This window comes from Saccoglossus kowalevskii, chromosome 8 (assembly GCF_978046115.1).
Source record: "Saccoglossus kowalevskii chromosome 8, keSacKowa6.1, whole genome shotgun sequence".
Lineage (NCBI taxonomy): Eukaryota > Metazoa > Hemichordata > Enteropneusta > Harrimaniidae > Saccoglossus > Saccoglossus kowalevskii.
The window spans coordinates 5,230,345-5,243,256 of record NC_140648.1 but is presented as its reverse complement, the minus strand read 5'-3'; the positions used below and the strand labels follow the sequence as shown (position 1 = coordinate 5,243,256).

General features: G+C 37.7%; 1 protein-coding gene across 1 annotated transcript; it reads left to right on the top strand.

The window, feature by feature from the left end:
- Positions 1–3,840: 3,840 nt before the first annotated feature.
- LOC100368316 (tektin-3-like) lies at positions 3,841–12,159 on the top strand. Its single transcript, XM_002732079.3, has 6 exons — positions 3,841–4,803; positions 5,329–5,399; positions 8,450–8,593; positions 10,710–10,932; positions 11,266–11,420; positions 11,552–12,159. Exons 1-6 carry the CDS (start codon positions 4,108–4,110, stop codon positions 11,775–11,777), a joined length of 1,515 nt encoding a protein of 504 aa, XP_002732125.2. The 5' UTR covers positions 3,841–4,107; the 3' UTR covers positions 11,778–12,159.
- Positions 12,160–12,912: the final 753 nt, after the last annotated feature.

Genomic DNA, 12,912 nt, shown 5'->3' with positions numbered 1-12,912 from the left:
ATAAATAAATAAATAAATAAATAAATAAACAAATAAATAAATAAATAAATAAATAACCAGCCACTTACATGATAACCACGTGACCTGGTACAGTGAAACATTGACACAGGTACTAAAAACATTCCTTATCTGAACAATAGTAACTAGTGTGATTAACGATATAGACCAGCCAGTGTATTGAATATCTAATGGGAACAGGTCATGACAGAGCCGGGCAGAAACAGCTCGGGTATATCGACGAACAGGTGTTTAGTTAACCACACTTCCTCTATATATGGCTGTCTATTATAATAGAGGGACCCTTCGAGCCACAGTCGATCGATCTATGATAGCGGGACCTAACTAAGTGTATAATATAATAGTGCACTGTGCATACACGCTGAGAAAGGCCAGTTTCACACATATCAATGTGTACATACATATACGCAGACATTAAAGCAAATATGTTTTACGGTCACCTAGACTTTTAAATTTATGAACTCTGGGTTAAGACGTCGAACAATTGATTGACTCAGTAAATTCAGGTTGTAAACATTCGTCCAAACGATCCTTTTTTTTTTATAAATACATGTACAGTAATTCCGTGAGGCCATACCGTAGACTTTAGTGTCGGCAGCGGTGCTACACACAAGCCGTGGCGCACTTGCCCTAAAGAACCGTTGCAGAAGAAGCTTTCTTTATAGGTACGACAATGGTGACTGCCAAGCTTTTCAGTAACAAACAATCAGCGGGGCAAACAACTGAAGATTTGGGCTTCAGAGCAATGACAGATATAATACCCATCGATTCATACAACATATGTTATTGGAAGTTCACTGAAAGGACGAGCAAACAATCTTCTTTATTTGATGTTTCATCGATAATCCTGATTTTAACCTTGTTCAAAGGACTCTACTGACACCCTTTTACAATATTGTAATGCCCACAAGGTACGGATGGCGTTCATTTCATAAATTAATATTTTTGTCATGTTCTTTTCATTATATAACCTCGCATAATCCCAGGCAATTGTTCTCCTTTTCTTGTTAGGCGTTCAACTTTTGATTGACCTATCGCTCAATATTGTGTGTTACGTTACTTTCACAGTCACGGTGGCCCCAAACTTCGTATCTCTATGAGAGACGAGACACTAATTTATTATCCCCGTTCCCATGGTATTCCAAATGCGTTTTGAAATGCCACTATATTATTAGGATTAACAGCAGTATTTCGAATAATAGTTCACTTGTATTAATCGTAGACAAAAATAATCCTACAAGAAAGTAGAAAACGAGGTTGCCAAGTCAAACCTTGCCAATGGGCAAACGTGGTAATCGTTTAGAATATTAAACCCTCAGAAACACCCCTTGTACTGCGTGCAGTGTGGGAGTAGCGGTTTATATAATTCCAGCTGAAATCTTTAGCATTCCTCTTGAATACAAAAATCGTATCGTGTCAGACTTTGCGGTTAATGCCCGTAGCAAAGATTTACAGTGTTCAAGTCCATATCACAATGTTTATTGTCGCGTTTCACAGTCGTAAACCCCTGATAACAACATACTATGGCTCGGTCGCAACTATGGAGAAAATAACTTAAAGATGATTGCGACTAGCGTCGAACCTGCAAACACTTAGCATATATGTCATGAAAATTGTATGCTTTACTAAAAATGAGACAGGTGTAATGATATCATACACGTATTATATTTCCATGGTTACGGTTACTAGGCAATAGTATGGCAATGTATTATTTTCTCGTGTTCTCAGACAGGTGAAATACAGCAGGGCATTCCAGTGAAATTATAGGGATTCAAAACATTCAAATTGCATAAGATCAGATACTTATTAATGTTAAGTTATTAAGTTAGCAACCGAACAGAATTGGATGTCTTGTCTTCACAAACGCAAACACATTTCAATAAAAAAAAACAAAGAGGACATAACGCGAATACAATGAGACGTAACGATCAATACCCGTTGTCTAATACCCAGTATCGATGACGCGATAATATAAATGTTAAATGAATGTCGGTGCCTAGCAACAGCATATTAGCGTATCCAGGGACTGGATGGGGATGGGTGGGGGTATTCAGTATTCTAAAAAAAACTGAGAATGATCAACAACTTTACCATGTTCAAGTTCATTGCAAATGAAGTGCACTATAGTTGACACCGTACACCTGTGGTGAACACTTACCGTAAACTGAATGAGCAAGCAACGACCGACAATTTCAAATTACTACTGAGTAGCATTCTATAATAATTCACACATTTAATTAAACTAAAATGAATACGTTTTTATGGAAAACATAACATCGCTAAATCAAACGTAATACTTGAAGTCTTAAATGATCCAAGATTCAAAGAAGTATTCTTTGCTGGGAAAGATTTTTACAAATAGTTCAATGTTTTGTTGGAAATAATTTAATTTATTCATAGACATCGTAGCAACCATGCGATTTCTAAATTCTGTACTATCTTCAAGGTTACACTGTAATACAGTTCTTCGTCACCATTTCTGTCCTAGTCACAGTGATTGTTACAATGTCTCACGAGGACATGTTTCAATCCGTAAACAAAGAACTGGAATTACACGGGGTACTTCAGTGAGTAGAGTGATATTATGGCGGCGATGGTGAGATCGACTCGATCGTTACGATGAATACTCATTTAATGCAACCTGTGTGTGAATACACCGTGACGCACATGAACGCCACGAAATAATCGAACAAGCATGGTCATTAACATATCTATCTATCTCAGTTACAGTGTTCAATACTAGTTATATAATGCATTACTGTGAACCACTTTACGACAGAACGTTTAACGAGGTCTCTGAATTGGATTAACTTTACATGTTTACAAAAGGTGTGTGACAGATGTGCTCTATTGCGACAATGGTCGGCACTAATGACACGAACCCCAGGCAGGTATCACTACATGGATTTCAGTAGTGCGTGTCAGTCAAATTAATAAAAACAAACTAATGCAAAGATTGAAAACAATCAGGTTACAGTATGTACTATTTACTGAAAATTTTTCTCTCCTAAATGGTGCGAGCCGTTTATTACAATATTAAACTGATTTACGTTAACGCAATGTTTATTGAGACACTTAGATGGGCTGGAGAGGTGTGAGTAGAAGCTGGGATGAATGCGCTAATTATCATAGCATTTCTCACATCAATGTCATTTTAACTGTCGCCGCGACCTGTCCACATTTATAACATTGATTGATATAATATCATGATTACATCGTACCCGATAGAGATAAATCCGTATGGGTGGCGACAAATGGTCGAATAAGAATGGTTATAACGTCTTTACGTGCAACTCAAAACAAAAATAATAAAAGGCTTTTATTTTATTCATTTTATTCAAATGTATTTTACTCACAATATAACAGACGCTAGTAGTGCGTAATATTCTTGTAATATTTACATTTAACAGAACACAAAATGATATTATAAGGCTCCAGTAAAACATAATCCACCACGTGACTACTCAATTATCCATCATCGTAAAGACATAGTGATTAGCTTGTAATAAAAACATGCTGTACTTTTTAATTATAATGCCATTTTATGAGTTATTTTACTTCTTACATTGAATCCCAGTGAATTGGTTATGTCATGAAAACTTTCCGATTGAATGGTTTCTAGGGGCGGAGCCGCTGTGACAGATTTGACTCTTTGTTCCCCATGTTTGCAATTGGAGCTCTCAGGTCATAATGGCGTCCTTGCCGACGCGCATAGTTACCAATCATATGCTAAACTGATATTCATGAGACACGGCATTCAATTGGCCAAGCAAGGTATCCATAAACATGAGGCTGGTTGCGAGGTAGCCGTTTTGTGTACCACATAGATTAGAGTCCGTCGAGTTCCGTCAGTCTACAGTGGAACTTGTTGAGCTTCATATCTGGCCCAAATTCCAAGTTCAACGTGGTTATTTCGGTGGAGGTAGTGACAGTGTCAGTTTGGAGACAACAACCGACTCCAGAGAAGAAGGAACAACTCCGTTTCGGAACACTGTTCTCTAAAGTGAGTTAATTAATTACTTCCCCACCTTGTAACAGGACTGGGCTACTGACGATTTGGTTGACGCATACACACTAGACGATAACAACATGCAGGATTATTACGGACAAACAATGACAGGGAGTTATTTCTCCGCTCCCAGAATGGGAACAGGAGCGACTTTCCTGCCACCACTTGAAAGCACCATGCAAGCATCTTACAAGAGCTATGCACCGCCATTTATTGTAAGCCAGTCACTTAATTTACCATGGAAACCCAGCGTGTACTACCGAGGTGCTAATAAGTTAAGTCCACTCAGCCAGAGTGCTCCCGTCGCCAATCCTAGTATACTGATGCGAGATGATGCTGTCTACAGAGTACCCCCAATGCTCCCTTCGAATCGTACGGCTTTATTTTCCAAGTATACCCCAACGGAATGGTTCAAGAGCAACAACACAAACTACCGAACGTCCGATTTCACAAGAAGCGCTGCACAGCGGTTACGTGACGAGAACGTCCGAATTGCTCACGACACCGACGCAAAAACCTTTAAGAACCAACACGAATCGAGCAAGAATTTGGGACAGAGGATGAGCGACATCAACTTCTGGAAATCGGAACTACATAAAGAAATCGATGAAATGCAGAAAGAAATCAACGACGTAGCTGCATGGAAACAGAGAACCGAACACGCACTGAGAGAGACCGAAGGACCTTTGGCAATTGCGCAAGAATGCCTCTTTAATCGTGAAAAGAGACAAGGAATTGACTTGGTGAACGATGCTGTAGAAAAGGAACTGTTGAAGGTACGTACATGTCTAAGCAATATAATGGGGTTTTTAAAATACACGTGCAAATAAGATGTTAATCTCATGTTCAATAATATCACACAGTAAGTATGCCCATTATGCCGACTCCAAACAACCACATGGTTACATTTCGCGGGATTTTCCAACTAAGTCAATATTTGTTGTTATCACCCGAAGTGTAGTTTATTTAACGGTACATTAATCAGGGATCAGCGGCTTAATGTGTGCATATCGTTCCATGCTATACACCAGAACTGATTATCACTATAAACAGGCGTAAACAAACTTCCATTATTTCTGTTTGTGTTACGATGCCAGCGTCTGATTGGCACCCCAGCTCGCGGAAGGATACAATCAAATTGCAGAATCGACAACTTGAAATTAATGGGGTTATTAACTAATGAAATTGTACATATAAAATTGACGTTCTATGGAAACATGCACAAATACAAAACTTGAGTTGAAATTAGATTATTTTCACTCTATTTACTCAAGACCGTGCTTTGTATGTTCTTTTTATAGGAGGTAGACACAATTAAACGTTCCCAAGACCAACTGAGAAAAATGATCGACCGCCAGTCAGCACAGCTAAGGTAACTTATACACATTTATATCTGACATATTCCCGAGAACGGTGCTCCTTGTGCTATCCATCTATCTCATTATAACGGGACCCCTTTTAGTTTGAAGTGTTCCCCCGTGACTGCACAACCTTTATCTCAACGACTTCATAGCGTATATAAGATGACATGCAGACATAATGGTGATAAACGAAACAGACATTTGACATCATAATTTAGAATTCAAAAATGTATATGTTATATTGTGTTTAAAAAAAAAAGACACTCGACATTACGCGTGACCAAATCTGACAGTTTCCATGGTATCAGCACTCACCAAACATACAATTCCCCCGCCACAGCGAGGTCTTGACTCTTCTAACAACATTATTGCAAAATGCATTATGTTAAAAGTAAACGTCACTCCAACACTGGCAGATCAAGTAGACATTTAAAGTGAAAACACACGGGAAACAAGCCGGTCTAGTACTCAACCCTGGCCACACCATTACATCATGTATTACTATATATATGTAAATATAGAGTGTTGCATCATGGGATATCTTATACCTCTATGATTGCACGCTGTAGACTAATAGCCCATTTGTAAATATACTACAGTGTATATTTCACCCTTGGCTTGTTTAGTTTGTTATGCTCCATTTCTTCACCGCGGTGTGGTTTACTCTTTGTGTAAATTCTAACCTTATGACCTTTTCTAACCCTTCATAGAATTATTCGACAATCCACCTGTTGACCGAAGGGCGGCACCATTTTTCCGTTATCGTGCCTTGAAACTTCAACAAACGATAAATCAAACTGGTTAATTGCACGTCCATTGTTGCGAAGCACTGTTCAAAGGTTACACACACGTATAACTGCATAACATGGTGACTCATATTTCCCACTCCTTAATTTATTTCAAACAGAACAGAATTATAAAAAAACAGTAAACAGGAGAATGTCAATGTGAGTGATATCGCTGATCACAAGTTTATACATAACACTCCTTCTCTGGCACCGTGCCTTGGTCGGTCACGGTGGCCATGGTGGACCCCCTTTTTTCAAGCACTGTTTTTTTCATAATGTCCGTTGAATGTGACGTTTACGCTGTAATCGACATTCCTTGACACGAAACGAACAAGCCAACGACCGACTGACAAATTCATCGTTGCCAATACAACGGAGAGGTGGTTATCACTTCACGTGACGTGCGTCGCCCTTAGCAACGAGGCTTTGTACTATAAAAAAAAACGACCGGCGGTATACATACTAGGGCCAAGGACAGACAATTACTTGTATTAATGTCTGGGTTATCACGGTACAATACAACACGGTTGTGCATGATATCTAGATATAAATGTACGCGCCGCTTATTTTTCCCTAGTAACCAGCAAAGACAAGGTAGAAAAATTCCATTTCTAACGGTATAGTTAATTTCAACTTCAATTAAGTTCACAAAGGTCTTAGAATCATTCTTTACTTTACATCGCTTCAGAATACTAGATCACTCCAACATAAATCGAATTTAATTATATTGTGCAAGAGATAAACAAGACACCGTGACGGAGACGCACCCTGAATCTCAATGAGTCGATATTTAATGACCTCTCACTTCTGTTCATACTTTTGAAAGAGCAGACAGCCTGTCACTCATCGTTTCCGTCGATTTTATTTTCTCGTGAAAAAAAACAACAAAAAACAAACATTGCTATGCAAATTGAAATAGACCATTCTTGAAATCGGTCCGACTGTATTCGTGATAAGAACGCAGTTGTACATTTAAACATAATAACCCAAATCTGTGTTTCATTCTCATATCTAATTGCTTTCCGAACATGCTATTTGTTAAACATGTAGGAAACTAAGGAGTGGCTAAGCGCTGTTTCAGTGAATGCAGAATATGTTTTAGGCGATAATGATATACCGAATTCAGTGTTGCCGTAATACTAAATGGCCAGCCTCAGATATTCTTCCTCAGTCAGCTTTCCGTGAAATTTTATAATACAGAAATCCTTGGAGTAATTATGACAAGAAAATCGCTGCATATAATCCCTTATTGATAAGTCTAAACATGTGCTATGAGTTCAACAAACTATCTGGCTAATTTCACTCTTACTTATACGTGTTCTATAGTTACCAGCTTGTTGCTAGGAAATACGTAACATCCGGTCTATTTTAAAATTCAACGCCGTGTGTGTTTTATGAAATGTGAAATGTCAGTTTCACTTAGCTTGCATGTACGTCCGGTTCTCATCTCGATAACATATTGGAATAACACACATTCATCACGTGACTGCCCCCACTCTCTAGTCTATCACGTATTGTGTTGTTTAAATTTTAGTAGACTAAACACGGCTACTCTGCTATTGAGCAATCTCATGTATATACATACTGAAACGTACGCCACATGAACAGCGAATCATGGCGACAAATACACCTCCACGAATAGACGGGAGAAGGGATCAGGTACACGTAACTGCGGGGTGCCTTACTTGTCGAGCAATAGTAAACCGATATCGCACCCACGAATTGCGACAGTAAACAGAATAAAAGTTTATAGCGTGAAATACTGGGACTACATTTGTTGTTTTACCGCCACAGACAAAAAACCTACTTACTATATGACAATGATGTTATCGTCATAGCAACGACACAGCCGGTCCCACATCTTACAGTACTCTGCTGGCAATCTGTAAAATAACATTTAAAATACGATGAGAAAAAGAAATTAATAACAATTTTTATTCATGTACCAAACATGTGAATGTATATTGGGAGTCACGGGATATACTAGTAGATACTATGTTATTACCAGTTATGTTAGTATAATTATATTCTCAAAATTTATTTCAACAATTACATCTCATAATATTATTTTTTATCATATGTGTTTGTGAAGTCCCACCCGGCTCATGATACAAGTGGGACACTGGCAACGTTCCATAATGTAGCCTAAAAGACATTCATGGTGACAGAAGTCAATTGAGTATTCTTCCGGGTGAGGTCCGACGTTTGCAACTTGAAGCAGCTCACTCGTGAAATAGACGTTAAACTAAATTTTCCTTTATGTCTTCTTTCAGCATGAACAGAGCAGCCTTACATGAACTCGAGAAAGACACCGCTGACAAATGGCGCTCGCTGAACATCGATGGCAAATGTCACCAGTTACATAACAACTCGGAAGGCTTGGCATATTTCCGTGGCGTAGAGGGCGTGGACAACACGTAAGTAGACCATCACGACTGTCAAACCGATCAGTCAAATTACAAAGACATTGTAGTTGGCAGATGTTTGGGTAAACAAATAAAAAAAGGTCTCTGTATGGGTGCAACATACTCGTTAAAATAGTATTAGTAATATGCATCTTCAATTCGATAAACACTGGCTATAAACAAATACTACTAATTTTGAGAGAATATGAAAATCCCACTGTAAAAGCATTTGACTGGTGCACCTAGCAACAAGTTAGGTGTCTTTACAACTCATTAGGTTCCTAGTACAGTGGAATGAGAAGATATCACTGTACAATGACTAACTTCAATTTCAACAAAGCTCTACGAAGAAGTACAATGCCAGCTTTTCTATGGAGCTAGTTTTAAAGAGTTCACTATAGTCATTTTAAAAATTGAACAAGTTTAAACTCACCGAAGTCCATATAATCTGAGCACAATAATCCTCAAATAATAATCCGTTTATTCACGTACCAAATAAAACTACGACAACAGGTATATTGGTTTTATTACGACGCCATTGTCAAAAGCAATATATAAAGACAGTGAACAGGCATTTTTAATAACGTTTTTAATTATCAGAACATTTTTTACATCCTCATCATTGTGAATTAATTATTTGTCATGGAAACAAGAATTAATCCTATACTAGTTAACCCACTCAGACGACTAGAACAGCCGCAACTCGATATCATATGTTTGTTTTGGCCAGGTTTATCAAGCCAAACAATGCACTCATCAAATGGGCAGTTTACTTATCTAGTCAAATATGACCTTTTTATCCCGACCCTGTATAAATACTAGCTCGTCCCTAAATATAAGCACAGTATTAACGTAAATATGGACCCCCAGTTGCAAATAACGTTTTATCGATCACGTTGTTGAATCACGCACACACAAAAAAAACACAATTATATTCATGTTCCCCATTATGTTGAATATCTCATTAGTCCAAATAATTTTATGCCGTTTATCTCCTTGAATATACAGCATTATTGTGTGAATATGAAATAATACACGCTTGAAATGCCACAAGATTATTAATAACTCTATAAATTGCATATTTGTTATTTGTTAAGCGCCCACATCGCGTGGGGGCGTCACTTAGCAACCGTGTTACAGTGGACGCCATGTTGAGTAAATTTACGATACCTTTGGCTATTGTAAGACTATTAATCTTATCATGTAAATAAACTGGAATGTTAAAACACAGACAATTGACCCAAATTCGTATCCAGTGTTTGTTACTCGCATGGTTATAAGTTGAATCTAATTATTTGTTTTAGTTGGGTTTCTGGGTGATTTCATGACGAGTGAAATATAGCACTTAAATTAAAGTTAATTTTGACACATTGATCAGCACTTCTTTACAGCGCGACTTGCAAACAGTAACTATACACAAAATGGTGTAACATGGTAACGTACTATTACAACGTTTAGGTCTAATGTGAGGGGTCAGAGGGCGCACATGAAACAGAGCAGGTGTATCCTGTTGTTAGTATTGCCTTTTATGTGTAATCAGACCGTGATGAAGTGGGCTTCTGATGGGAATTTGCTTTAGTATTACACGCCGTAAAAGTGACATATTTTTAATGAGTAGAGCTCAGTTTCTATTAGTCTCTCCCCTGCGTAGATGGCCTTTGCCATGGCATTCCTAAACTCCAAGTAATAATATCGATCGAAATATACATATTTATTTGAATATGTAAATAAATCGTGATCACAGTTTTTATTGATATCATTTATACTACGATGCTATTGAATCGAACATATAAAACTTACTATAAGTGCATTTATAAAACGAGCGATGACATATATTACAGCTATATTAAATTGGTCGTAACAGTTACTATAGTGAAATAAAATGGTGAATTTACCTTTGTGAGTGGTGATTTACGTCACGAAAAAAAGATTCAATAGAATTAGCATGTCAAAAAGTCATTTTTATCTCGGTCACCTACCATCGAACTTCTCTGCTGTAATTTGGCACTGGTGACTTAGGTGTGGTAAACATTTCTCATAATATATTTTTAGGCAAATTAGCAGTGCTATAATTTCAAATACTATTGTTATTTACACCACGTGACCGTGTAATTGTTTGTCATTGTAGGGTTTCTGTGCCAGAAAGTTGGGCTAAATTCACCAACGATAACCTGCTGAGATCGCAGCGTGAGCGTAACGCATCACGTGGTCTAAGAGGCGACGTCGACAGCGTCCTTCAGGAAACTGCCAATGACATGTGGACGCAATACAACACATCCAACGTCGCCTTTCAAGGTAGAGTGGCTGAGACGCTTGACGCTAGGAACAACATCCAGGCCCATTTGGCTAAAGTGAGTAGAATCCCGCCAATTGGTCGGTGTAGCATTTTCGATAATTTTGTTAATATTTTGGACCATATGGACGTGCGTTTCAGTTGTTTTCAAGTCTCCATTAAAATTGCGGTATTATTAAAACAGCCTACGTGAATTTATATTGCGAACGATGATTTAGGCTTTAAAGTAGTAAATTGTGGGCTTTTTATTTATTTTATTTTTGGTTTCAATAAATTATTCAGTTCATTGATAAGTCAATATATGGATGTAACGCTGACATGACGCCCGGAATAAGGATCCATTGTCCGGGCTAGACTGAAACTAAATAGTATTCTTTTATATGTATTTTAGGTACTACAAGAAATTAATGAAATGGAAAACAACATTTCAATGATGCGAAAGGCACTCCAGGATAAAAATGCTCCTCTGCAAGTTGCTCAGTCACGTCTGGATAGCAGAACTCGACGACCCAATGTTGAACTCTGCAGAGATCAACCACAACACAGGTACAGTAAACATGGCTGTAATCGCGTGGCCTAAAAAACAACAACATATTATAATTACAAAAATCATAACTTGCACAATACATGAAGCTAGTAGAACGTTATATTGACGATTACTGTTGTATCATTTCTAGGCTGGTCAGAGAAGTTAGTGAGATCTATGAAACAGTTGACATTCTACAGAACCGTCTACGTGCCGGTGAGGCCGCTCTACAAGAACTCGTCCGTACCAAGACCACCCTGGAGCACGACTTGTCCGTTAAGAACAACAGTCTTTTCATCGACAAAGAGAAGTGTATGGGTGTACGTAGGACATACCCAACCACCACTAAGTTGGCTGCCTACAGACAGGGTCCATAAAGCATTCTCCGAAATTACAATATCCAGCTAGTCAATGAAGTGCACACACAGACAGCGCCACCTCTACACCATTACAATGTTCTGTTTGTTTGTTTGTTTTTTCAACCAGCCCTTCATTGAAATTGGCTATGCCTTTTTAGTGGCAATTATCTGAAAACTTTACACTCGACAAAGAATACTTAATTCGTATTTTTATTTGAATTCAGTAATTTATGTCGACCGTTGATTGATTGATACTGCAGTGCAGTCCACGACTTGAACTCGAAGTTGTTTATTTTGAGCTTATAAAGCATATTTACGGATTTAAGGTGGAATCTAAGCAGATACACACTGGTAGAAATTAATCAACCACACAGTATTACAAATAAATAGCATAAATATAGCATAGAATGCTCTAAACGCACCAACGCTTAGCACAATAGCCTTAGGGTCAGGGTTCAGCCAATAAATCCCACAGCTCACATGGTGGGATGCCTATGCAAATATTCTGCTTGAAAAATTCAAGCGTTTAACCGTCCATGGATTAGTATATATTAAATGGTATTTTCGATGATGCCGAATTTAGGCACACTCCCAGTGACTGCAATAGCGGTGTTTGCCAGTCTTGCACCACTTGTCAATTTCACTAATCAATTATGCAAAGCTTTAATTCATCATTAGACTCACGTTTGTATTTTAGGTGTTCAATTTATGCACGAATTTTCAATGTAAATATGTTTTTTTTTCTCTTTCCATTAACGTTTCGAAATTAAAAGACGCAGAGAAATGGAGCGGTGTTGAGATTGTACAGTTAAAATGTAGTGTTCACTCACATACAAATGGTGCAGAAAATGGTGCGATCATCTAAAATTTAACTTAAAAAATATGTTTAAACTGTTTGAAGTGTGTTTTGTTGTATTTTTAACATGAACAATTATAACTAATTATAATTAGTTTTTTTTCAGCAATTCCGTCCAAGTTTCTTTGAAACGCAATTAGAATATCTAGCCTCCTGATCACAGAGTGTCTTACAGATTTTTCAAATAGATAATTTGGAAACGTTTGCTATAAAAAGGATTTTGATATAAATATGAACCCACGAATATTAAATCAAAATTGGACACATATATTAATATATTATGGTGTCATATTTATG